The 27,166-nt window shown below is 49.0% G+C and overlaps 2 protein-coding genes across 2 annotated transcripts; one reads left to right on the top strand and one right to left on the bottom strand.

The window, feature by feature from the left end:
• The first annotated feature begins 1,181 nt into the window (after window positions 1-1,181).
• LOC118665874 (histone H2A.V) lies at window positions 1,182-12,201 on the top strand. The gene is made up of 5 exons (XM_036327172.1): window positions 1,182-1,314; window positions 4,234-4,311; window positions 6,380-6,493; window positions 10,816-10,945; window positions 11,874-12,201. The coding sequence occupies exons 1-5, from the start codon at window positions 1,312-1,314 to the stop codon at window positions 11,933-11,935; spliced, it is 387 nt and encodes a 128-aa protein (XP_036183065.1). The 5' UTR covers window positions 1,182-1,311; the 3' UTR covers window positions 11,936-12,201.
• An 11,127-nt stretch (window positions 12,202-23,328) lies between these two features.
• On the bottom strand, window positions 23,329-26,958 carry PPIA (peptidylprolyl isomerase A). The gene is made up of 5 exons (XM_036327171.1): window positions 26,807-26,958; window positions 25,485-25,515; window positions 25,309-25,397; window positions 24,942-25,114; window positions 23,329-23,672 (listed from the first exon to the last, which is right to left on the bottom strand). Exons 1-5 carry the CDS (start codon window positions 26,873-26,875, stop codon window positions 23,540-23,542), a joined length of 495 nt encoding a protein of 164 aa, XP_036183064.1. The 5' UTR covers window positions 26,876-26,958; the 3' UTR covers window positions 23,329-23,539.
• Window positions 26,959-27,166: the final 208 nt, after the last annotated feature.

Genomic DNA, 27,166 nt, shown 5'->3' with positions numbered 1-27,166 from the left:
CCCAAGCCCAGGGTAGCGGCCTAACAGCGGCTCCCTGCGAGGGAAGCCAATGCAACCCGGGCACTGAGAGCAGAGGTGGCAGGTCCCGGGCGGCACCCCGTCCAAGTCCAGGTGAGGGTGTCGGGAGGCTGGGAGGACGTCTTCGCTGGCACCTGAAGGGTGAGCATCAGCAGGCGAGAGGCTGCAATGGGGCCGTTTCCAGCGCAGGCCAAGCCGAGTGCCCCGAAGCACGCGCGGGCAGGGCCAGGAAACGCACGCCCTCCGGGGATTTGGATCTTGTGCGGAGCCCACGAGGTCACGGAAAACACGCTGAGAGCTGCATGTCCACAGGGCGGGGGTCGAGGAAGGAAGTGGGGGCTCGGACCAGGAGCAGTGGCCGCGGCTAACGGCGCAGAGCTGCGCGGCGACGGCACTGCGGGGCCTGCGCCATTAGTCCCCCGGCGCGTCTGCCTCCCCGTGACCGGGAAAGGCTCCTGGGGCGGCCCCGGCAGGTCGCTCAGACAGGAGAGGCGGCGCGGGCCCAGTCCGCTAACGTCCAGGCCCCTTCGGCTCCCCCCCGCCTCCGGGTCCTGGCCTCCTTCCGCACCCGGCCCTCGTCTCCTCCAGTCGTTACCTTCCCTCCTGTCACAGGGTCTTCACACCGGGGCAGGCCCGCCCCCTGGTGAGACCTGTGAAATGCATGCCGGGGTCGGCGTCCGCCGGGACGCGAGTCCTGCTAACACGTCCACGCCCGGGGAGTCCTAAGCCCCGCGGGCAGAAGCGACGCCCACTGCCTCGCCCTTCCACAAAGTTCAGAGACCTAGAGCTGACTCGCGAAAGCGCGGGAAAACCGCCGCCGCCCTCCAGTCGCTTCTTGTTGGCTAATCCCGCTGTGGTTTCCCGAGGCCCGCCTCCCTGGCTCGCGGGCGGTGTTCTCATTCGCTAATCTCCGCCCACCGTCCACTCTCACTGGTCCATCCCTCCGCTCGTCAGGCTCTGCCGCGGACACAGGCGGAGAGCGGCGCGAGGCCCCGCCCCTGCTCGCGCACTTGCACGTCCCAGTGGAGGCTGGAGGCCCCGCCCCCACGTGCCGTGTGCAAAAACAAACAGCCGTTAGGGAGGAGGTGCCGGGGGGCGGGGTCTGGTTAGAAGGAGACGTGCGATTGGGCGGCCGCCGAGGTTCAAACTAGCAAGGCGAGCGCCCATTGGTCGGGGCGGCGCGAGGCGGGCCCCGGTTATTGTCCGGGCTCCGGCGGTGACGGCGGCGGCGGTCGGTGCTGCGGGAGCAGCGGCGGCGGCTCGGCGGGAGCGAGGGCGGGAGCAGCCGAGACTATGGTGAGGGCGGGGGCGGCGGCGGGGCGGGCGGGAGGCGGCGGGCGGGCCGAGGCCGGGCGGCCTGAGCGGGCGGCAGCACCTCCGCCGGCGGCGAGCGCATCTGAGTGCAAAGCGGTGGCCGAGCGGCGGGGACGCAGCGCTCCGGGGGACGCGCGGGTCCCCAGCTCATCGGAGGGCCTGGCGGCCCGGGGCCGAAGCCCTAACGCGGGCGCGCTTGGCGCAGGTCCGGCCGGTGCTCCCGGGGTCGCGCGCGCACGAGCGGAGCGCCGTGCACCGGTGTCCCTCCGGCGGCTATAAATACCGGCCGCACTGAGTTGTCACCTAGCCCGTAGGATCTCAAACTTGAGCGGAAGTCAGCCGCGCCCGTGAGTGTGGGGTGTCCTGCCGAGTGCCGAGCCCAGCGGAGTCCGATCCGGGGTCGCCGGTTGATGGGAGGTGTCCCGTGCGCCCCAGGTGGCGGGTCGGACCCCCTGTGGGGCGCGCCGGGACCGGCGTCCGCCTCCCTCTGAACCGGGAGCACCTACGGTTGGAGGAGGAGAGGGCGCAGCGCCGCGGTTCGTTCCCCGGCGTCGCCGACGGTCAGGCGGTTCGCAGAGCGGACACCGCGCACCAGGCTCCTGGGTGTCCGGTGCCCCTGACTCCCGCCCGGGACCAGCCCCTGAGGCGGCGGGTTTCTGGCGCCGGTTCCGCATCTGCCTCCGTAAAGGGAGAAGCAGGTGCCCTGGGGCTCGGCGGCGGGCAGCGATGGCGGGTATGCGGGGGGCCCGCTGTGGGGGCCGGTGGCGGCTTTTAGTTCTTCCTCGTTCACAGTTCAGAGACGGGAGGACCCTAGACCGCGAACCCGCTGAGAGGCCTTTTTGTTTGTTTGTTTAATATATTTTTATTGATGTCGGAGAGGAAGGGAGGAGAGAGAGAGAAACATCCGTGATGAGAGAGAACCATGGACCCCTGCCTCTTGCGCGCCCCCCCCCCGCCCCCCCCCGCTGCAGGTCCGTCCGCAGGCTGGCGCTCTGCCCACTGAGCCACACCAGCCAGGGCGGTTTCTAAAGGTTTTATACCGGGGCACAGACTTCTGGGAGGAGTAGGTGAGAAGATAGTGTTACTTGATCTGACCTCAGAAATAATAAAACTACGCCCTGACCTGTTTGGCTCAGTGGCTAGAGCATCGGCCTGCCGACTAGAGGGTCCCGGGTTCGATTCCGGTCAAGGGCATGTACCTTGGTTGCCGGCGCATCCCCAGTGGGGGGTGTGCAGGAGGCAGCTGATCGATGTTTCTCTCTTATGATGTTTCTAACTCTCTGTCCCTCTCCCTTCCTCTCTGTAAAAAATCAGTAAAATATATTTTTTAAAAAAGAAATAAACTAAATGTAAGGAAGCGACATGAATCAATTCTTAGACTTTTCCTGCTTCTAATTTTTGTCACAGTCTCTTTTTTAAAAAATATGGTTTTCAGAGATAAATATTAAATTAACAGAGACATGCACTTAGGAGGACCATACACAGGTGATTTTATAAAAATTGATATTAAAGACACATCGATTTGTTCCACTTATTTATACATTCATTGGTTGATTTTTTTTTTAATATATTTTTATTGATTTCAGAGAGGAAAGGAGGGGAGAGAGAAACATCAATGATGAGAGAGAATCATGGGTTGGCTGCCTCCTGCACACCCCCCACTGGGGATCGAGCCCACAACCCCGCAGTTGCCTGATGGGGAATCGAACCCTGACCTCCTGGTTCACAGGTCGGGGCTCAACCACGGAGCCATACTGGCAGGGCTCATTGGTTGATTCTTGTATGTGCCCTGGCCCGGGACTCAAACCTGCCACCTTGGCTGTACTGTAAGATTCTCCAACCCACTAAGCCACACCATTCATGGATGTTTAATTTTCTTTTTCCCATTTTTTTTTTAACTTGTTTCTTCTTTACTCCTAGAAGAGCTAAGTTCTGAATGTTCTTGTGGAAATTATATGTTGACATGAAGATTCTTCAGTCTGAAATTTTCAAAATATGTTCAAATTTTTAGCAATTTCAGTTAAATAAGTAACATTTGACCTCATCCTATCTGATAATACACAAACATGCTAATTGACTGTACCTTCGCTACGCCTCCCACAGGCTAATCAGCACGATATGCAAATTAACCGCCAGCAAAGATGGCGGCTAATTTGCATACTGCAGGCAGGGTGGGACAGCGCCATCCCACCTGCCCCGCTGCCATCTGGGCCTGCTATTTGCGATCCAGGGCGGTGGGATGGGACAGCGCCATCCCGCCTGCCCCGCTGCCATCTGGGCCTGCTATTTGCGATCCGGGTCGGTGGGATGGGACAGCGCCATCCCGCCTGCCCCGCTGCCATCTGGGCCTGCTATTTGCGATCCGGGGCGGTGGGATGGGACAGCGCCATCCCGCCTGCCCTGCTGCCATCTGGGCCTGCTATCTGTGACCCGGGTGGCAAGCATCCCGTGTGTGACCCGACCCAGGGCGGCACCCCAACCCCCAGATTGGCCCTGCCGTGTGCGTGACCCGGGGAGGCGGGGCAGGCACCGAGGGATCGGGCCTGCCATCTGCCACCCAGGGAGCGGGCCTAAGCCAGCAGGTGGTTATCTCCCGAGGGGTCCCAGACTGTGGGAGGGCACAAGTGGGGCTGAGGGATACCCCCCACACACACCCCTCCTCCCCCGCCAGTGCACAAATTTTTGTGCACCGGGCCTCTAGTTTTAAATAAATTAGCAAGTGGTGATAAAACATGTATATTGCTATGTATATTGTATGTGTAATTACATCATTATTAATTTATATAAAATTGAGGAAGGAGATTCCCTAGATTTTTTTAGCTGACTAAAGTAAAATTAGAAAAATTTCGTTTCCTGAATATTTTGAAATAGCATCTTCACCTGGAGCCTTTTCTCACTTAGGCTGGAGGCAAAGCTGGTAAGGACAGTGGGAAGGCCAAGGCGAAGGCAGTGTCTCGCTCGCAGAGGGCTGGGCTGCAGGTAATGTATCCACGACATTGTAATTCAGTATTAAATTCTTTACTGTTGCAATTTCACGGCCCATAGAAGTTCATTAATTACAAAAACATACTACTACTGACCTTTAATAATGAGATTAATTGGTCAAAATTTAAATCATAAAGCAATTATCTTTTAATTTGTATTCTCTTCTTCCAAACGAGAACAGTTATGAAGAGGTCTAAAATAAATTCGGTAAATTTGCTCTCTTAAAATCTATTGTTTCTAGATTATAACTATGTTTCTGATTATTTTATAAAGTGTATCAAAATACTAAATATTTCCAAACTTCAGATATTTGAATAATTGCACCTTTAATCCACAGACTAAAAATTTCCTGGATGAGTAAGAATTATTCTGTGTATATGAGACAGTTTGTAAACAGGAAAGCTCGGAGGCCAAACTGTAAGGTTTGGTTTTATCCTCTTGGCAGTGGTGAACCACTGAAAGTTTTTGAACAAGAGGCTGACATGATCTAGATGGTACTGCAGGAACTTACACTTGATGGGTACATTCTATATTTTAATTCATTGTGTAAATTTCTATTAGAATTTATTTGAAGTGAGAGATGGAAGACAGGTGGAGGCTATTGCAGTGGTTTTAGGAGTCAGGTAATACGTACTTGAATTAAGTGGGACGGATGGGAATAGGAGTCATTCATGTGCTCCCAAAAAGTGGGAGGAGAGGTATGGTGTTGAGAGGAAAGTCTAAGGTTTCTGTAAGCCTTAGAACTAAGGGGCACAGGAGCTTGTCGTTATAAGATTTAAGAATTTAAGTGGAGTCATTTTGGAGTTCTACCAAAACATCCACATGAAAATGTCCAAAAATTATAGATTTTGAGTCCAGCTTTCCAAGTGAGGTGATAGAAAGAATTACAAATTTAAAATCATTTCTGTAAAATTGGTAGTTCATGCTATAAATGAGTTTCCAAGTAGAGCATAGGAAAGGAACACCAGGATAGTGGTGAACCCCGAGAAACACACAGAAAAGACTGAGGAGTAGCAGAGTTTGGAGTTAGTATTAGAACTCTGTAATCTGCAATCCAAGAAACGATGTTTTTGAGGTCTCACTCTGCCACAGGACAGTCCGACCCCCGAGATGCATGGGGAAGTCCGTTCCAGCCCTACCCCCATCCCAGATCCTGCCTTTTCTCCTTCAGGTTGCCATCTAGAGGCGGCTAATACATTTGGTCATTACAGTGTTACCCCTCGTCTTCCAGAATGGTACTAACGTTTGGAAGAAAGGGTTTCAGGATTTGCTTTTCAGTTTTGCCTTCCGCAAGCGGGTATCTAGGCTGTAATGGGAGCACTTGATTTAGACACTTGAGGAGGTTTTGAGCGAAGTGCGCAGAAGGAAAGGAGCCTGTGGAGAGGAAGCTGTTGGAATGGTGGGGCCAGGGACAGGGTAAGGAGGATCCATAACACATTGGTAGAGGACAGTCCAGGGTGCAGAGCAGGGGGAGTAGGGTATTTTGGGAATGAGGGTGTAAACAATGAAAGAGTGGTGCTTTAGAGAATACTTTATTAGTTTCTGCTCAAACCCATGTAGATTAAGACCTTACATATTTAATACAGTGTGTTAGCAAATGGTGTTGGTTTTTGTCAGGTCACCTCTTGAAACAGAATGGAGTTGAGGCTGAAGGAACGTGTTGGAGGTTCAGAGTTGTGCGAGGCTGCTAGGTGAAGGAATTAACAAGACATGAACGTGATGATGAGGCCACATGGAATGTGCAGTTGTGCCTGCAGAGCAGTTTCTCTTTAAGTTACGATGACCTTCCATATGATGCAGAAACTATTATGAACCCTGTGGGGTTTGTGTTCTTTTAACTTAGATTCTCTTCTCAGGAGGGTAAAGGCAGGCATGAAGATTTGGGGCTAAATACTAGGATACAACACACAGGCTCTAGACTGTTAATTGCCAAATAAGTTTGGCTTCTAATGTGGGTAATGAAATTGTTTAACTCCTGCTTTCCTCATTGTTTGCCTCTGATTACGCTCCGTGGTGTGGTGAAGGCTCCTCGGTGCCTCCATTCAGACGGTATCTCTTTCAGTTTCCCGTGGGCCGCATCCACAGACATTTGAAGACTCGCACCACAAGCCATGGAAGGGTCGGCGCCACCGCGGCCGTGTACAGTGCCGCAATCCTGGAGTACCTCACTGCTGAGGTGTGTAGGGGATGTTAGACATGGAAGTGCAAAAGGACGAGCCTAGAAAAGGCTGGACATAGGAGTTTAAAACAAAAAAGACACATCTGCTTGTGGGTCTCTTTTTTTTAAATATGTTTTTATTGATTTTAGAGAGAGAGGAAGGGAGAGGGAGAAAGATGGAAACATCAACCTGCTGCCTCCTGCATGCTCCCTGCTGGCAGCAGTTTTAAATGTCTTAATCGGCCTGTTACCCAGCAGCAGTGTCAAAGAGAACCTTGGTTTACTCGTTCTCAAAATTAAGCAAGGGTCATCCATCCATATATTTTTTTTTTTTAATTTTTTTTATTGATTTTGTACAGAGAGGAAGGGAGAAGGATAGAGAGTTAGAAACATCGATCAGCTGCCTCCTGCATACCCCCCACTGGGGATGTGCCCACAACCAAGGTACATGCCCTTCACTGGAATCGAACCTGGGACCCTTCAGTCCGCAGGCCGACGCTCTATCCACCGAGCCAAACCGGTAAGGGCTATTTTTTTTTTTTTTTAAATATATATTTTATTGATTTTTTACAGAGAGGAAGGGAGAGAGATAGAGAGTTAGAAACATCGATGAGAGAGAAACATCGATCAGCTGCCTCCTGCACATCTCCTACCGGGGATATGCCCGCAACCCAGGTACATGCCCTTGACCGGAATCGAACCCGGGACCTCTCAGTCCGCAGGCCGACGCTCTATCCACTGAGCCAAACCGGTTTCGGCCATCCATCCATATTTTTAAGTGACTGCCAAAGGAATTTAAATACTATACTGTTAGTGAACTCTGAAGTAAGTATATAATCAGTACAAGTTACAGCATAATCTCTTTTTTAAGAAATTTGGGGTGGGGGAAAGGTTTGCCAGTGTGATAATTTTTAAAAATTACAAATATAGCCCTAACCAGTTTGGCTCAGTGGATAGAGTGTCAGCCTGCGGACTCAAGGGTCCCAGGTTCGATTCCGGTCAAGGGCATGTACCTTGGTTGCAGGCATACCCCCAATAGGGGGTGTGCAGGAGGCAGCTGATTGATGTTTCTAACTCTCTATCTCCCTTCCTCTCTGTAAAAAATCAATAAAATATATTTAAAAAAATAAAATAAAAATCACAAATATAATGTGAAGTTTGATAAAAGACAATCATTCTGGTTCTCTGCATGATTGTCTGCATAATATGCTATATTGTGCTTAGCTTCACATTTCGGGAAGGTAAAGTTACTTGGGCAAGATTTGTTTTTTGTGGTGGTGGTGTTGTTTTAATGTCTTTATTGATTTTTTTTAATGTATTGATTTTTTACAAAGAGGAAGGGATAGGGATAGAGAGTTAGAAACATCGATGAGAGAGAAACATTGATCAGCTGCCTCCTGCACATCTCCTACTGGGTATGTGCCTGCCACCCAGGTACATGCCCTTGACCGGAATTGAACCTGGGATCTTTTAGTCCGCAGGCCGACGCTCTATCTACTGAACCAAACCAGTTAGGGCTGTTTTTTTTTTTTTTGGTTTTTTTTTGAGGGAAAAAGGGAGAGGGAGAGAGATAGAAACATTAATGAGAGAGGAACATCTGATTGGTTGCCTCTTGCACACCCCCGACTGGGGATCGAGCATGCAACCCAAATATGTGCCCTGACCAGGAATTTTTTTTTTTAATATATTTTATTGATTTTTTACAGAGAGGAAGGGGGAGAGATAGAGAGTTAGAAACATTGATGAGAGAGAAACATCGATCAGCCGCCTCCTGCACACTCCCCGCTGGGGATATGCCCGCAACCGAGGTACATGCCCCCGACCGGAATCGAACCCCGGACCCCTCAGTCCGCAGGCCGACGCTCCATCCACTGAGCCAAACAGGTCTCGGCTAGAAACTGATTTTTAGAGAGAGAGAAATATTGATGTGCGAGCAGAACATCAGTCGCCTGCTCCTGCACACCCCGTACCTGGAGAGAGCCCAAACCCAGGCATGTGCCCCCATCAGGAATCACAGCAGCACCCTTTCGGTGCCCAACCCATTTGAGCCACACGGGCTATGGCGGGGCAAGAGTTCTTCTTTACTGGGTCATGGACCACCACTTCCTCCATCCGAGCTCCTCCTAAGGAAAACGTGTTGTGAAATTCCATGAGCTGTATCCCAAGCAAGTCAAGTGCTAGAGGTAGCCAACCTCGTAGAAACAGACAGTGGTTCTTACTTGAGAAAGATTTAGGTTCGACCTATATGTTAATTATCTTTGCTGTTTTTTCATTAACCTTACCCAGGCCATTTGTGTCCCCTTGTACATTTAAGATGAAATTACCAGTGCCCCTGGTCAGGTAGCTCAGTTGGCTAGAGCATCATCCCGATACACCAAGGTCATGGGTTCGATTTCTGGTCAGGGCACATTCCCAGGTTTTGGGTTCAATCCCCAGTAAGGGAGCATATGCAGGAAGTAGCCCGTCAATGTTCTGCCTCACATCAGTGTTTCTCTTTCTCCCTCTCCCTTCCTTTCTCTCTAAAAATCAATAAAATTAGCTCTGGCTGATAGAGCATCGGCCTTCAAACAAGGGTCCCGGGCTCGATTCTAGTCAAGGGGAAATGCCTGGGTTGCAGGCTCGATCCCCATTAGGGGGCAGCTGATCAATGATTCTCATCACTGATGTTTCTCCCTCTCCCTTCCTCTCTCAAATCAATAAAAATATATTTAAAAAAATAATAGTAAAGATAGAGGTGCCAGACCAGAGTCCCAAGGAAAATGAGATGGGATTCTGGTAGATTTTAAAGCATGCCAGTTACTTCAGATGTACAACAAGGCTTCCTACGCTCTAAGTGCAGAGGGTCTGTGGAATTATTTTTGTAGTCTATCAAAGGGTTTATAATGCCAGTGTGGTCTTTAAAGGGCTTCTAGCTTATTGTGTACATACTAGTATAATAGGACCCAGTGATGTTAAAAACTCTGAATAGAAATAACTTCTTAAAAATCCATTCATTTTTCCATTCAATTTTAGAGAGAGTGGAGGGTGAGAGAGAGAAAACATTGGTCCATGGGCTGACACTAACCATTGAACACACCAGCCAGGGTGTTGAAAATTTTTTTGAATTATATTTTTAATCTTTTCTACAAGTGCTAGGAAATAAGTTCTAGCCATTAAAGGTTATTACAAAAATAGACTCCATGGTTTTTCTAGATGTCCACATTTAGAACCTTGGCTGAGGAGAAACATCCCTTGGCCTTACTTTTTTCTATAGAAATAGCTTTTTGCTGAAGGTTCTAGTGCTCTTGTAGAAAATGAATATGAACACATTGCGTACCGCATAGAAATCTCTAGACATACGCCAGGGACCGCATGTTTTTGGGCAAACTGCATGTTATTTAAATCATCATAACTACAGATCATAATGCACTTTAGGTGTTGTTTTTCAATAATTATAACATTTTTATTTACAAAAACAATTAAACAATTAAAGTTCCTAGTACTTTTTTAACGTATGGTACTGCGTAAAACATTTTCCTCTATGAAGAGGGACCAAACAAAATTTACATAAGTATCTAGATTCGTTCCTTTTTCCATGGGTGGCACAAACTCTGCAGGTTCTCATAGGAAATTTTTTCTTTCCACTCGCTGGAATACACGTAGTTCATGCTGCTTCATATCACCTGACAACCTTGTGGGTGTACAAAGGCACGTGGGCCACGTGTTTGGACCATAGGTTCAAGGTTACCACCACAGCCGTTGGCTATGATTGTGCTGGGAGGGCCCTGCCCTCCAGCTGGGACTTGCACGTGGCAGTGAGAGGACCCTGTCCGTTCATTAGTCCTAGGCTTGAACCTGGCCAAACACTGTAACCACACCCCACAGTGGACAGTGTGTTGACATCTAAGGTCCATAACAGACGGCGCGCGAAACACGAGAAAACTCCTGAGCGGTCCACTATGTGTTAAAAGGCCAAGTGAAATAATGAGAGCTCACTAAAGGCATTATAAAAATATGAAAAGGAATGAATTTCGGAGTTGTTGAACATTCCTATGACCTCTCCTCCAGGGGCACTCATGGAAGACAGCCTGTTCTCAAGGATATGATTGTTTTCAAATATATTGGATGGGACTTGTTTGTATGTTTATATTCCTGTCCAGTGCCAAATCCATTGTTGGAGGAGCATTATAGATATCCAGAGTTCATTAAAAAATGTGAAAAAGAAAAATGTGCTCTTTGTTTCTGACATTCTGTGTGTGATGTGCCAACGCTATAGTGATCTTTGAGCTATAAATGCAAGTCCACCCCGGACCCTTCAGCACACCCCCTTGTCTGACGTGCTGTCCCGCTGGTGCTTGCAGGTGCTGGAGCTGGCGGGCAATGCTTCCAAGGACCTCAAGGTAAAGCGCATCACTCCCCGCCACCTGCAGCTCGCCATCCGGGGGGATGAGGAGCTGGACTCGCTTATCAAGGCTACCATCGCTGGGGGCGGTATGTATTGTCACCTCTTCAGAGGAGATTGCTATTGGCCTTTCTAATTATAAGTGTACATTCTATATGAGGTAACCGGGTGAGTCAGTGTCGGTGAAGGTGAGGTGTAAGTTGGTGTCCCTTAACCCTTTTGGGGTCATCTTTGGAGAACCTCTTGAAAGCTGTCGTTATTCTTCTCCCCAAAAGCACATAGAATCACATCATTTTATACATACAGTCTTAGAGGAGTTCCTGGACCTTGAAGTGGGGCCCCCCTTGGTATCGTATATAATAAAAGCCTAATATGCTAATGGTCGGTCGTCCATCGCCTGTTCAACCAATCAAAGCATAATATGCTAATGATATGCTAAGGCCGCTCAACGGTACACTATGATGTGCACTGACCACCAGGGGGCAGACAGTCAGCCGGTCAACCAGTTGCTATGACGTGCACTGACCACCAGGGGGCAGACAGTCAGCTGGTCAGCCAGTTACTATGACATGCACTGACCACCAGGGGGCAGATGCTCCAACTGGTAGGTTAGCTTGCTGCTGGGGTCCGGCTGATTAGGACGGAGCGAGATGGGCCCGACACGCCCTGGAGCCCTCCCTCGGTCCCTCCATAGCTGACCAACCTCCAGCATCCCTCCCCAGCCCCGGCTGTGCATGAGTGGGGTCCCTTGGTCTGACCTATGCCCTCTCGCAATCCAGGACCTCTTGGGGGATGTTGGAGAGCCGGTTTTAGCCCGATCCCGCAGGCCAGGCCAAGGGACCCCACTGGTGCTCGAATCTGTGCACTGGGCCTCTAGTAGATACATAAATAGGATCAGATATAAGAGAGGACTTAAGTAAATTTCACTCTTTGTATAATTGCTCTTTTTGGTTTGAGGCACTGAAGTTGTTAGATACAGCTAGCTTAATGTTTAATTTGTTTTTAATTTCATTTTAGGTGTGATCCCTCACATCCATAAGTCTCTGATTGGAAAGAAGGGTCAGCAGAAAACTGCTTAGAGAATTATTTTAACTCTCTTGCTCCCTGTCATTGTACTGTAACTAGGACAGAAGAAATATTGGGGATATATGGAATTTTAAGAAATTAAATGGAACAGCGTAGACAATTACTGTAGACATGGTAAGAGAAACATTTGTATGTTCTTAGACTCGAAGTTTGATAAAAGCATCTTTTCACGTGGCAACAGTTGTGTATTGATTGGCTGGATTTCTCCCATGTATTTTATACAAAAATGGAATTGATAAACCATTTTTTACAAAAATAATTTGTCTCAAATCTGTTCTGTCTGTGATGTGTTGGAAATATTTTACTCATATGAAATTTTTAATTTTTTAATTGGTTATATATTCAGAATCTTTTTTTTTTTAAAAAAATATATTTTATTGATTTTTTTACAGAGAGGAAGGGAGAGGGATAGAGAGTTAGAAACATTGATGAAAGGGAAACATTGATCAGCTGCTTCCTGCACATCTCCTACTGGGGATGTGCCCGCAACCAAGGTACATGCCCTTGACCGGAATCGAACCTGGGACCCCTCAGTCCACAGGCCAACGCTCTATCCATTGAGCCAAACCGGCTTTGGCTATATTCCAAATAATCTTAAAATAGAATCTGGGAATATAGCTTTACCATAATTGATACCATATTATTTTGAGTTTTAGATGCTATCCATTTCTAGTGTGCACTGTTTTTACATATTTCCAAAGAAAGAAAAACTGCCCATTAACCATGATATGCCATTGATAATGAGATGCATAGCAGTTTCAGAAATGTTAGAATATGCAAACGTGCACTTAAAATTGTTGAACTCAGACAGCGGGACTATTTGATTTACTGTATGGCAGGCCCTATGCTAAGTTCTTTACCGACCCAGAAACTTTATTGCCCCCACTTTAAATATTTGGAACCTGAGGCCCACAGAAGTTAAATGGTTTGCCAGAAAACACTGGTTTAGTAGATAGAAACGGCAGAGCTGGGATACAAACCTAGACTGCCTCACGTCAGAGCCCACACTCTGACCTCGGTTTGAAGGTAAATTTATCCGAGTTTTCTGCTTTGGGCTTAAAATTCACATTTTTAGTGGTCTTTTATTGATACAGTAACATTCAGTAATTTGTTCATTTTTAAAATTATTTTTCAGTTTCTAAGTAACTTGTGAATTTTAAATTAATGTACCAGTTAGTGGTACTTCAGAAAGTATTTTCTGCCTGGAAGTCTCAAAAAACATAGGGCAGTTGAGTGGATGCAAAAACATGACCCAATTATATACTGTCTATAAGAGACCCACCTCTTTTTTTTTTTAAATTGATTTTAGAGAGGAAGGGAGAGGGGGAGAGAGATAGAAACATCAATGATGAGAGAGAATCATGGATTGGCTGCTGCCTGCACACCCCCTACTGGGGATCAAGCCCGAAACCCAGGTATGGCTGGAATCGAACCTGGGACCCTTCCGTCCGCAGGCCGATGCTCTATCCATTGAGCCAAACCAGTCAGGGCGAGACCCACCTCTTGTGATCTTCACAGGTCACAATGGAATGAAATTAGAAACCAACTACAGTAAAAGCATCTCAAACATTCAAACACATGGGGCAGCGGTTCTCAGCCTTCCTCATGCCGCGACCCTGTAATCCAGCTCCTCGTGTGGTGGTGGCCCCCAATGTCATTGTTACACATGGAACATAATGAAAGCATAGTGATTCATCACAAAACAATATGTAATTATATCTGTGTTTTCCGATGGTCTTAGGTAACCCCTCTGAAAGAGTCGTTCTATCCCCAAAGGGGTCACGACCCACAGGTTGAGAACCGCTGACGTGGAGGCTAAATAGCATGTTACTAAACAACGAATGGGTTACCAGTGTGATCAAATAAATCAAAAACTCCCTGGAAACAAGTGAAAATTAACACATAACCCAAAATCTCCGGGACACAGCAAAAGCAGTTTTGAGAGGCAAGTTCATAGTACTACAGGCTACCTCAAAAAACAAGAAAAATTAAGAAACTAACACTACAACTTAAGTAGAGAATAAGAAAAGCCCAGAGCCGAAGCCGGTGTGGCTCAGTGGATGGAGCGTCGGCCTGCGGACTGAAGGGCCCCGGGTTCGATTCCGGTCAAGGGCATGTACCTGGGTTGCGGGCACATCCCCAGTGGGAGATGTGCAGGAGGCAGCTGATCGATGTTTCTCTCTCATCGATGTTTCTAACTCTCTATCTCTCTCCCTTCCTCTCTGTAGAAAATCAATAAAATATATTTAAAAAAAAAAAAAAGAAAAGCCCAGAGTAAGTAGAAGGAAGGAAATAATAAAGATTAGAGCAGAAATAAATGATATAGAGACTAAAAAACAATACAAAACATCAGTGAGCCCAAGCCAGTTTGGTTCAGTGGATAGAGCATCAGCCTGCGGACTGGTTTTGATTCCTGTCAAGGGCATGCACCGTGGTTGCAGGCTTCTCCCTGACCCAGGCTCTGGTCAGGGCTCCTGCAGGAGGCAACCAGTCGATGTGTTTGTGTTTCTCACATTGATGTTTCTCTCTGTCTTTCCCTCTCTCTCCTGCTCTCCCTAAAAATCAATGAAAAAATATCGGGTGAGGATTTAAAAAAAAAAAAAGGACAGAATTGGGGGATCACAATACCAGATACCAAGTTATACTAAAAAGCCACTATAATCAAAACTGCCTGGTACTGGCATAAGAACAGGCATACTAGTTAGTATAGGTCAATGGAAGAGAACAGAGACCCTAGAAATTGACCCAAGTCATTACACTCAATTAATATATATATATTTAAAATCCCCACCCTATGATATTTTCGCATTGATTATTAGAGAGTGGAAAAGAGAGAAAAATACCGATGTGAGAGAAACACATCGATTGGTTGCCTCCTGCATGAGCCCCAACCAGGGCCAGGCTGGGGAGGAGCCTGAAACCTTGACTGCATGGATTCTTCAGTCTGCAGGCCAATGCTCTGTCCACTGAACCAAACCGGCTAGGGCTCAAGTAATATTCGACTAAGGAGGCAAGAACATACAATGGAACCAAAACATTCTCTTCAATAAAGGTTGGGAAAATTGGACAGATACATGCAAAAAAATGGAACTAGACCACCAACTTATACCATACACCAGAAAAAAACTCAAAATGGATAAAAGACTTAAATATAAGTGGTGAAATCATAAAAATCCTAGGAGAAACTAAGCAGCAAAATCTCAGACATCTATCCTAGCAATATGTTACAAATACATCTCCTAGGGCAGTGGTCGGCAAACTGAGGCTCACGAGCCACATGCGGCTTTTTGGCCCCTTGAGTGTGGTCACGAAGTTTCAATCGCACTGTACGTGCGCACCCGCACGTGGTATTTTGTGGAAGAGCCACACTCAAGGGGCCGCAGTTGGCCGACCATTGTCCTAGGGCAAAGAAAATTAAAGATAAAATAAACAAATGGGACTTCATCCAAATAAAAAACGTCTGGCCCTAACTGGTTTGGCTCAGTGGATAGAGCGGCGGCCTGTGGACTCTAGGGTCGCAGGTTCGATTCCGGTGAAGGGCATATACCTTGGTTGCGGGTACATTGCCAGTAGGGGCTGTGCATGAGCCAGCTGATCGATGTTTCTCATTGATGTTTCTAACTATCCCTCTCCCCTCCTCTCTGTAAAAAATCAAAATATATTTTAAAAATAAATAAAAAATACAATAAAAGTCTTCTCAGCCAAAGAAACCATCAACAAAATGAAAAGGGAGCCCACTGTATGGGAGAACATATTTGGCAATGCTACATCTGATAAAGGGTTAATATCCAAAATATATAAGGAACTTAATACAACTTAACAAAAGGAAGACAATCCAATTAAAAAATGAGCGAAGGACCTAAATAGACACTTCTCCAAAGAGGACACAGATGCCCAAGAGACATATGAAAAAATGCTCAAGTCACTGATCATCAGAGCGATGCAAATTAAAACGACAATGAAGTATCACCTCACTCCTGTCAAAAAGGCTACCATCAACAAATGACAAGTGCTGGAGAGGATGCGGAGAAAAAGGAACACTCGTTCACTGCTGGTGGGAATGCAGACTGGTGCAGCCACTATGGAAGACAGTATGGAGTTTCCTCAAAAAATTTAATATGATGCCGAAACCGGTTTGGCTCAGTGGATGGAGCGTCAGCCTGCGGACTGAAGGGTCCCAGGTTCGATTCCGGTCAAGGGCATGTGCCTGGGTTGTGGGCACATCCCCAGTGGGAGATGTGCAGGAGGCGGCTGATCGATGTTTCTCTCTCATCGATGTTTCTAACTCTCTCTCTCCCTTCCTCTCTGTAAAAAATCAATAAAATATATTAAAAAAAAAAAATTTAATATGAAACTGCCATTTGACCTAGTAATCACACTTCTAGGGATATATCCCAAGAAACCAGAAACACCAATCAGAAAGAATGTACGCACCCCTGTGTTGGTAGCAGCACAAGTTACAATAGCTAAGATCTGGAAACAGCTCCAGTGCCTACAAATCTATGAGTGGGTAAAATTTGTGGTACATTTATACCAGTGATGGCGAACCTTTTGAGCTCGGCGTGTCAGCATTTTGAAAAACCCTAACTTAACTCTGGTGCCATGTCACATATAAAAATTTTTTGATATTTGCAACCATAGTAAAACAAAGACATATTTTTGATATTTATTTTATATACTTAAATGCCATTTAACAAACAAATCAACCAAAAGAGTTTGCGTGTCACCTCTGACACGCGTGTCAGGTTCACCATCACTGATTTACACCATGGAGTACTATGTAGCAGTAAAAAAGAAGGAACTCTTACTCTTTGAGACAGCATGGAGGGACCTGGAGAGTATTAGGCTAAGTGAAATAAACCAGTTAGATAAAGACCACTATCACATGATCTCACTCATATGTGGAATCTAAAGAGCAAAATAAACTGATGAACAAAATAGATCCAGAGACATGGAAGCATGTTCCTATAGAATCTCTGAGGGAAGACGGGGAGGGTGGGTGGGTGAGAAGAGATCAACCAAAGAACTTGTACGCATATATGCATAACCCATGGACACAGACCATAGGGTGGTGGAAGCCTGGGGCGGTGGTGGGAATGGGCTAGAAGGGGGTCAATGCGCAGGGGCAGGGAAGGGAACATATGTAATACTTTTTTTTTTTTTTAAGTATATTTCATTGATTTTTTACAGAGAGGAAGGGAGAGAGAGAGTCAGAAACATCGATGAGAGAGAAACATCGACCAGCCGCCTCCTGCACATCCCCCACTGGGGATGTGCCTTCAACCCAGGTACATGCCCTTGACCGGAATCGAACCTGGGACCCTTCAGTCTGCAGGCCAACGCTCTATCCACTGAGCCAAACCGGTTTCGGCCGTATGTAATACTTTCAACAATATTTTAAAAATAGCCCAGCTGGTGTTGCTCAGTGGTTGAACGTAGACCTATGAACCAGGAAATCACCGTTCAATTCACAGTCGGGGCACATGCCCCGGTTGCAGGCTCAACCCCATTGGGGGTCATGCAGGAGGCAGCTGATTGATGATTCTTTCTCATCATTGATGTTTCTTTCTCTCCCTCTCCCCCCTTACTCTCTAAAATCAATAAAAAAATATATTTTATATATATATAATAATCACGTCAGTATTCAAATTTCCCTGATGGTCTCATAATTTTTTTTTTATAGTTGGTTTGAATCAGAATCCAGGTAACATTTTTATCTCACATTTTGTTGCTGTCTCTTGTTTCTTTTTTTAAAACACTCTATTTTATAGTTTACATATTTTAAATGTTTTTATTGAGAGAGAGGGAGGAGAGAGCGAGCAGAACATTGATCAGCTGCCTCCTGCACAGCTCCTACTGGGGGATGGAGCCTGAAACCTAGGCATGTGCCCTGACCAGAAATTTAACTGGTGACCTCTTGATTCATGGGTTGATGCTCAACCATTGAGCCACACCAGCCTGACTCTTGTTTGTTTTAATCTAAAGATTTCACTCTTTTTTAATTTTTGAAGGGACTGAGTTATTCATCTCTAATTGTCGATTTTACTGAATGAAACCTAAGGGCATTTAATTTTTTCCACTCTGTTCCCTATATATTTTTTAAATATATTTTATTGATTTTTTACAGAGAGAAAAGGAGAAGGATAGTTAGAAACATTGATGAGAGAGAAACATCGATCAGCTGCCTCCTGCACACCCCTACTGGGAATATGCCCGCAACCAAGGTACATGCCCTTGACCGGAATCGAACCTGGGACCCTTCAGTCTGCAGGCCAACGCTCTATCCACTGCGCCAAAACTGTTAGGGCCCTATCTACACTAATAAAAGGGAAACATGGTAATTAGTGTCACTCCGCTACCCTTCCCATTGGCCAATCCCCCTGTCACTCACAGAGTAGGGCCTTGATATGCAAATTAACTGGCAGCCAAGATGGCGCCCGGCAGCCAGGCAGCTGATGCGAACAGGGAGGCTTGCTTGCTTCAGTGACGGAGAACTCCAATGTTCCCTGCCTGACTTGCCGGCCTCTCAGCTGCAACTCTCAGCAACTATGTTGCGAATAAAAAAACTAAAAAAACCCCAGAAACCTGCTTTACTCAGCTGAGCTTCAGCCAGCCGGACCGCAACATTGTATCAAATACAGACGGTAAACAAAGGCCAGAAACCTGTTTTCAGCAGCGGAGACCTCAGAGCTAAAGCTGGCCCAGAATAAAAAAAGAAAAAAGAAAAAACGGAGTGGTTGGGAGCTTCAGTCCCAGCCTGAAAACAGCCCTCAGCCCCTCAGCCAGCCTGGCCAGGCACCCCAGTGGGGACCCCCACCCTGATCCAGGACACCCTTCAGGGCAAACCAGCCCTCCCCACCCATGCACCAGGCCTCTATTCTATATAGTAAAAGGGTAATATGCCTCCCAGCACTGGGATCAGCGGAGCCACGAGGCCTCCTGGCACCGGGATCAGTGTGACAGGGGGCAGCGCCCAAACCCCCTGATCACCCTGCAGCTCTGTGTGTGACAGGGGGCAGGGCTCCAAACCCCCCCCCCACGGGCCCTGCTCTGTGTGTGATGGGGTAGAGTCATAACCTCCCCATTGGTCCTGCCCTGAGTGTGACAGTGGCGGCGCCCCAACCCCCTGATCGGCCCTGCTCTGTGGGTGATAAGAGGGTGGCGCCCCCCCCCAACCCCACGGGCCCTGATCTGTGTGTGACGGGGTAGAGTCATAACCTCCCCATTGGCCCTGCCCTGAGTGTGACAGTGGCGGCACCCCAACCCCCTGATGGGCCCTGCTCTGTGCATGACGGGGGAAGGCGCCCCAACTCCCCAATCGGCCCTGCTCTGAGCCCGACCAGGGGCTGCACCTAGGGATTGGGCCTGCCCTCTGCCACCCAGGAGCAGGCCTAAGCCAGAAGGTCGTTACCTCCCGAGGGGTCCCAGACTGCAAGAGGGCACAGGCCGGTCTGAGGGACCCCCCCCCCTTACCCCGAGTGCACAAATTTTTGTGCACCGGGCCTCTAGTATTTCTTATAAACAGCTCTAGAGGGGTTCTTGTTGCATTTTGCTTTTTAAAAAATTCTCACCTGAGGATATGTTTTCATTGATTTTAAAGAGAGGATGAGGCGGGGGAGAAGGGAGAGAGAGAAACATCTATGTGAGCGAGAAACATTAAATCAGTTGCCTCCAATATGAGCCCTGAGCAGGAATCAAACCCACAATCTAGGTATGTGACGTGACTGGGGAATCAAACCCAAACCTTTTGTTGTTCGTTACTATGCTCCTAGCAATTGAGCCACCTGGCCAGGGCGAATTGTGCTTTTTCACAAAACTAATTTCATAAGTGAAATGTGTGCTTCCTATTGGATCCCATCAGGGAGCACCTAACTCCCACCTCTTGTAACATGAAGACTGACTGATGGTCAGTTGGGTGCTGCCAGCCCGCCCTATTGATTGTCAAGTTCTATTTCTTTTTTCTTTTTTTAACATATTTTATTGATTTTTTACAGAGAGGAACAGGGATAGAGAGTTAGAAACATCGATGAGAGAGAAACATCGACCAGCTGCCTCCTGCACACCCCCTACTGGGGATGTGCCCGCAACCAAGGTACATGCCCTTGGCCAGAATTGAACCTGGGACCTTTCAGTCCGCAGGCCAATGCTCTATCCACTGAGCCAAACCGGGTAGGGCTCGTTTTTTTTTTCAAGTTCTCTTGTCAGCTCTTCTCTCACCATTGATCTTTACTGCCCACCCAGATCCAGGACCCTGCTAGGAGTCACCAATGGATGCTATCCTGTCATTCCTTCTGTTCTTGGACTTACAAGAAGAAATTTCACATTCTGATAGGACCTTCTCGGCACATATTTTGAAACGTTTCTATACTGAGAGGATCCATAGTTATCTCTGTGTGAACTTTTTATGTGTTGTTAAACTTCACATGAGGATATTTTCTTCATTGATTTTTAGAGAGTGGAAGGGAGGGTGGGAAGTGGGGAGAGAGAAAAACATCATTGTGAGAGAGACACATCAATTGGTTGCCTCCCACAGGTGCCCTGACTGAGGCTGGGATCAAACCTGCAGCCCAGGTAAGTGCCCTTGACTGGGAATTGAACTCTCAGTGCATGGCTGAATCTCTCACCACTGAGCCAAACCAGCCAGGGCTGCCTGCTGAACTTTTAATCGCTTTTAGAAGCCAAAGTAGCCGAGACCGGTTTGGCTCAGTGGATGGAGCGTCGGCCTGCGGACTGAGAGGTCCCGGGTTCGATTCCGGTCAAGGGCATGTGCCTGGGTTGCAGGCACATCCCCAGTGGGAGATGTGCAGGAGGCAGCTGATCGATGTTTCTCTCTCATCGATGTTTCTAACTATCTCTCTCCCTTCCTCTCTGTAAAAAATCAATAAAATATATTTAAAAAAAAAAAAAAAAGAAGCCAAAGTAGAGATAAAAAGGCAATAATCAACAGAGAATGGGTTCTTTTACTAGTTTTCTAAAGAATTGCTTCAAACATCTATTTCCTTTTGGTAATTTGACTACCTATAGTGTTCCCAGGATCCTATTTTTTTATTTTTGATTTTAGAGCAGAACACCTGCACTCATTGGTTTGTTCTTGTGCCCTGACCAGAGATTGAATCCGCAACCTCGGTGTATGGGGACGATGCTCTTAACCAACTGAGCTGCATGGCCAGGGCAGATGGGAAGTCATTTCTGTGACAGGTTGTAAGACAGTGACTTTTTTTTTTTTAAATATATTTTATTGATTTTTTACAGAGAGGAAGGGAGAGAGATAGTGAGTTAGAAACATCGATGAGAGAGAAACATCGATCAGCTGCCTCCTGCACATCTCCTACTGGGGATATGCCTGCAACCCAGGTACATGCCCTTGACTGGAATCGAACCTGGGACCTTTCAGTCCGCAGCCCGACGCTCTATCCACTGAGCCAAGCCGGTTTCGGCGACAGTGACTTTTTTAAAAAATATATTTTATTGGTTTTTTACAGAGAGGAAGGGATAGGGACAGAGAGTCAGAAACATGAGAGAGAAACATCGATCAGCTGCCCCCTGCACACCCCCCACTGGGGATGTGCCGGCAACCAAGGCACATGCCCTTGACCGGAATCGAACCCAGGACCCTTCAGTCCGCAGGCCGCCGCTCTATCCACTGAGTCTAACCGGTCAGGGCCAGACAGTGACTTTCATCTGGTTGGTGAGGCCGTAAGACAGAGGACAACCCAGCAGGGTAACACCCCTGAGGCTACAAAGCAGATCCTCCCCCTGGAGCGGAAAGGACCTTGGACCTGGGCACAGCGACTCCAGAGGACCCAGTCAGGCCGAACTCGATTCCTCACCCACCAAAACTGAGGGGGGTGTTGTTTGGTCATTGTTTTGGGGTAAGTTGAAATGCAGCAGTTGATACCCATACAATATGCTTCTGCGTGTCTGAGTCACAAGTTTTTAAGTTCTGAATTCTGGAAAAAAAAAAAACTTGGGTCTGTTTGCCTGGCTGGTTTTGTCAGTACATAGAGCATCAGCCTGCAGGTCCCGCGTTCAATTCCAGTCAATATCACATGCTCAGGCTGTGGGCTTGATCCCCAGTAGGGGGTGCAGGAGGCAGCCAATCAGTGATCCGCTCATCATTCATGTTTCTCTCCCTCTCCCTTCCTTTCTGAAATCGTTAAAAACATACAAAAAAAAAAGGAAAATCTAAAACATGGTCTATGTTCAAGTTTCACACAGTTCAGTATTTGTGGGCCTTCTCTGGGCCGGGCACTACGATTCACTAAAAACCCTAGGCCGTAGTCAGCAAACCACGGCTCTTGAGCTACATGTGGCTTTTTGGCCCCTTGAGCGTGGCTCTTCCACAAAATACCACGTGTGGGTGCACACGTACAGTGCAACTGAAGCTTCGTGGCCCATGCACACAAGTCGGTATTTTGTGGAAGAGCCGGTCTAAAATGTGAACTGCGTCCTGAAAAAAAGAAATAAAGTTCCCCTAGCCGGTAGCTCCGTGGTTGAGCATCCACCTAGGAACATGCCCAGGTTGAGGGCTCAATCCCCAGTGAGGGGCATGCAGAAGGCAGCACATCAATGATTTTCTCCCTTCCTCTCTGAAGTCAATAAAAATGCATTAAATAGGCAAACCACCACTCAGCTCTGGGATTTCTTGTGGTGCCCGAGCCCAGCTATGCCCTCTAACCCCAACCCATCGACAGGGAACTGGAGACAAGGCTCTGAATATGCAAGCACTGCTGGAACCTTCTTTCCACGTGGTTAACTCTTAACAGCTATTTGGGTACTGCTGACTAGTTCACCTCACTACACATGCCAACACCTTCTGGTTCGCCCTTCACCTCCTGTTCTCTAGGTAGGAGCCTATCATTTTTCCAACACCCAGCCTGGTACGTTGGTATCCAAGTTTGGCGTATGCTTGTCAGAGGAGTAATGACTTGGTGTGTGGTCACACCCAGGACCAGTCTATTAAGAGGAATTGAACTGATGAAGTCCACAGCCACTGTGACATCATCATCCAGACACTAGTGTTTGGTCAGAGACCATGAGGACATGTAGAGGACAAACCCACTCAGGGAGGCCAGTGCATCACCTGGTCACCTCAGTAGCATTAGGACACAAGTGATTGTTGGGACAACCAAGTCCCCAACAGGAGCCGGCCAGGTGGGGCAGTGCTGCAGGGTACTTGTGTTCCTGGCTTGCACCCCCACTGCGATCGTCCTGGGCAGGCTTCTGCCCATGCACAGGGTTCCTGATACTGAACCTTTACATTTGGTTTGATTTTACCTTTTGCTCATCCTGAGGTTAGGGAAGCAAAAAACTACTCTGTGAAATTCAACAGCAAAGTTGCCTTAGGTAATGTTACTGCTTAAAATGAAACCCTAACCCAAACAAGGACAGACAACTGTTTAGTTTTTATTTCATAATCATAAACTTAACTCTGTAATCCAGCTAGACTGGGAAAGGGGAGGGAAATTATGGAACCCAATAAACTGGCAAGAGCACAAAGATTATGGAACATTCCAAGCAAATCGGGGTGAAGGGGTGCTCTCCTGAGCTACAGAAGGAATGGTCTGGTGGTTAAGATAAAACACAAGTCAAATTTATTAGAGTTGCCCACAGTCAGCAATGGTGATCTGCTTGCTGGTCTTGCCATTCCTGGACCCATAGCGCTCCATGGCTGTCACAATATCCATGCCTTCCTTCACCTTGCCAAAGACCACATGCTTGCCATCCAACCTGGAAATAGAACAAACACCACCACCAGTAACCAGACAGAACAAGCAGCCCGCATTGTTGATTTAAGATGAGAAAAGAGCCCCACAAACTAATAATGCATACCCAAGAGCACACTAGAAGGGAAGCTTATCAAATGCTTTATAACTACTGGAACCACCAGATTGACTCAAAAAAGTGGCTTAAGATTCTCCAACTAAACAACTGAGGCTAAACAACTGATGCTAAAAAGTTTATAATAGCCCAGCAAACATGGGTCAATGGTTGAGAGTCAATCTATGAACCAGGAGGTCATAGGTTCCATAGGTCAGGGAATATGCCTGGGTTGCAGGCTTGATCCCCAGTGTGGGGTGTGCAGTAGGCAGCTGATCAATGATTCTCTTTAGTGATGTGTTTATATCTTTCGCCCTCTCTCGGAAAAAAGTTTACAATGGACCCCTAAACAGTAAGTTACATGCAAATTAGATAAAAATACTTTTAGCCTAGGCATGGCTGGTGTGGCTCAGTGGTTGACCTATGAATCAGGTGACAGGTTCAATTCCCGGTCAGGCTATATGCCCGATTTATGGGCTCAATACCCAGTGTGGGGCGTGTAAGAGGCAGCTGACCAATGATTTTCATCGATGTCCGTCTCTCTCTGAAAAAAACAAAACAAATCTTTTCGCCTAGCTGGTTTGACTCAGTGGATAGAGTATCGGCCTGTGGACTGAAGATTCCCAGGTTCGATTCCAATCAAGGGCACATGCCCGGGTTGCAGGCTCAACCCCCAGTAGGGGGTGTGCAGGAGGCAGCTGATCAATGATTATCTCTCATTACTGATATTTTTTCCTCTCTGAAGTAAATAAAAATATATTTTAAAAAACATTACTTTAAAAAACAACAACACGTTTTTCATTGATTACAGAGTGGAAGAAAGAGCGTTAGAAACATCAATGATAAAAGAGAATCATCAATTGGCTGCCCAACCCCCAATGGGAAACAAGCCTCCAACCTGGGCAATGTGCCCTGACCAGGTATCAACCTGTTACACCTCCTAGCTCATAAGTTGAAACAAGCCTCACCCAAACCGTTCAGGCTAAAAATACTACTTTTAAGTTAACTATCCAGTAGCTGAGCCCTGGTTCACTGTTCACAGGATCTTGCTCCCTATAGCTAAGGATCTTAACTTGTAGGTATGCATGTTCTCCTACTACCCCAGATGTAAGCAGCAGGGAAAGCCTGAAGTCCAGTGGTTAGTGTTCCTTGGTTGCCCCTGCTGGGTGCTGTCCTTACCACTCAGTCTTGGCAGTGCAGATGAAAAACTGGGAGCCGTTTGTGTTCGGTCCAGCATTTGCCATGGACAAGATGCCAGGACCTGTATGTTTCAGGACAAAGTTCTCATCCTCAAATTTCTCCCCGTAGATGGACTTGCCGCCTGTGCCATTGTGGCGTGTGAAGTCACCGCCCTGGAAATGTGAGAGAGAAATCTGTCGCTTTTACCACATAATCAGAAGACATGCCAAGTGGCAAGGTTCAAACTTCAAAACTTAAGGAAAGTTTCCGTGAAACCAAAAAGGAACAGTTCGTGTTTACGCATTCTGAACGGTGCTGGCTCAATCCCAAAGCTAACAACCCAAATCAAAATCCATAAATTTCATACCTGGCACATAAATCCCGGAATAATTCTGTGAAAGCAGGAACCTTTATAACCAAATCCCTTCTCCCCGGTGGTCAGAGCACGGAAGTTTTCTGTTAAAAATAAAGAAACAGGATATATGCACGCACACACCCCCCATTAACATTGGGCCGCCTTTACTAAAGGTTAAAGGAACTAACCTGCCGTCTTTGGAACCTTGTCTGCAAACAGCTGCAAGAGAAGAATGACACTTGCTTATACCTGTCATGGCTCACCGCCCGCCTTCAGGGCTCCTGAACCAAGTCCATTCTCTCACTAGAAGGGACTGAGGCCCGAACAGGCGCTCCGGGCGCCCCGAGGTCCTGCCAAACATCCAGAACCCGCGGTAACTGAGACGGTGCGAGGCTTCGAAGAAGCGACTTAGGGCTTTGCAGCGTGATGTCACCCACTTCTAACGGATCCGCACCTTCTCCAATGTCCCCCGTCCCCCCACCCCCCTGCAGCTGGAGCCCAAGGCCAGGCCTCTCAGGCGCAGGGGCCGCCTCTGCTCCAGGCGGGGAGGGCGCCCCGCCTCCAGGGCTCCCGGCCCCTCCCGAGCGGCGCCCCCGCCTGGAGCGCGCTCTCCTGCGGGTCTCGGCAGGACAAGGTCCCGCACGGGGGCAGCCCCCCCGCGGCCACCTCCCAGTCTCGGCGGTGACGTTTCTGAGCTCGGACCCCGGGGCAGCCCCTGCGGCCCCCTTCCGGCCGCAGCGAGGGGCAGGCCTTCCGGCCGGCAGCCGCCCGCCACTGTCGCCCAGGGCCCCGCGGTCTCTCCGTTTCGCTGCGCCCGCCACCCTCCCGGCACTAACTCGTCACCGGGCCCGGGGCTCGGCCAAGTTTCCACGTGGACTCTTGACAGGCGGTGACTCAGGCGGGCGGCCCGACTGGCACGGAAGCGCCTGTCCCACGAGGCCGAGGTGCCCGCCACCGGCCGCGCCGCCGGCAGGACGCCTGCGCCCTCGCCCTGCACGAAGCCCCGCTTCCTGAGCGCCGGGGCGCTGGAGGCGGAGGCTACGCCGGGAAGGCGGACGCGGCCCCCACCGCCTGGTCCAAGGGCGTCGTCACCGCGAGGGAGGCGGGCCGCGGCGCTTGCTGCTTCCGCCGGGTCGGGAGCGCGACCGGGTCCGCGGCGGCCCCACCGCCCGTCCTCCCTGCCGCAGACGCAGTCACGGGGCCCGGCCCCGGGGAGGGAGGTGCGCCCTGGGGGGCGGCCGCCGCGCGGGGCCCGCCGAGCGCTCAGGACGGCGCCCGCCGTCCGGTAGGGGCGTTGCCGACCCGCAGGGCCCGCGGCGGCCAACGGCTCGCGGTCCGAGCACGTGCGCGGCCGGAAGGGCGCGGCCGCCCCTCCCCCAGCCTTTGTCTGCCGCCACCCCCGGCTCCCAAAATGGCCCCTCGCAGGAAATGGCGCCGCCGCGCTCCTCGGCGGCCGCCCGCCCGGCCCCTCGGCCGCGGCCCCGACCCCCGCCCACGCCGCCCGCCGGACCTCGAAGGAGACGCGGCCCAGGGGCTCGCCGTCGGCGGCGATGTCGAAGTACACGGTGGGGTTCACCATGGCTAGTCTCGGACGGCTTCGGGGCGGCGGCGTCTGCAAAGCGGCACGAGCGCCGCCGTCCGCCCTTCTTATAGCCGCGCCAGGCCCCGCCCCCTACCGGTCGCGCGCCGCCACCCGGGCCAATCGCGACCGCGCGCCGGCCAAAGTGACGGTTCTGCCGGCCTATGGGCAGAGGCGGCACTGGGAGGGGGGGGAGGGGCGGGACCGCAGGCGCGCGTGCGCACTGGCGCTGCCCAGCAGGTTCCCGCCTGCGGGCACCGTCGCGCACTGCGGCGTGGGGTCGGGCGGGAG

This window comes from Myotis myotis, unplaced genomic scaffold (assembly GCF_014108235.1).
Source record: "Myotis myotis isolate mMyoMyo1 unplaced genomic scaffold, mMyoMyo1.p scaffold_m19_p_11, whole genome shotgun sequence".
NCBI classification, from domain to species: domain Eukaryota; kingdom Metazoa; phylum Chordata; class Mammalia; order Chiroptera; family Vespertilionidae; genus Myotis; species Myotis myotis.
This window is presented reverse-complemented; position numbering and strand designations above follow the sequence as displayed.

Coding starts and splice junctions, on each gene's coding strand:
- LOC118665874 (XM_036327172.1), top strand. Junction 4,312..6,379: donor CGCAGAGGGCTGGGCTGCAG/GTAATGTATCCA, acceptor TATCTCTTTCAG/TTTCCCGTGGGCCGCATCCA. Junction 6,494..10,815: donor TGGAGTACCTCACTGCTGAG/GTGTGTAGGGGA, acceptor TGGTGCTTGCAG/GTGCTGGAGCTGGCGGGCAA.
- PPIA (XM_036327171.1), bottom strand. CDS start 26,875: ATGGTGAACCCCACCGTGTACTTCGACATCGCCGCCGACGGCGAGCCC. Junction 25,115..25,308: donor TTCCGGGATTTATGTGCCAG/GTATGAAATTTA, acceptor TCACATTTCCAG/GGCGGTGACTTCACACGCCA. Junction 23,673..24,941: donor TGCACTGCCAAGACTGAGTG/GTAAGGACAGCA, acceptor TTCTATTTCCAG/GTTGGATGGCAAGCATGTGG.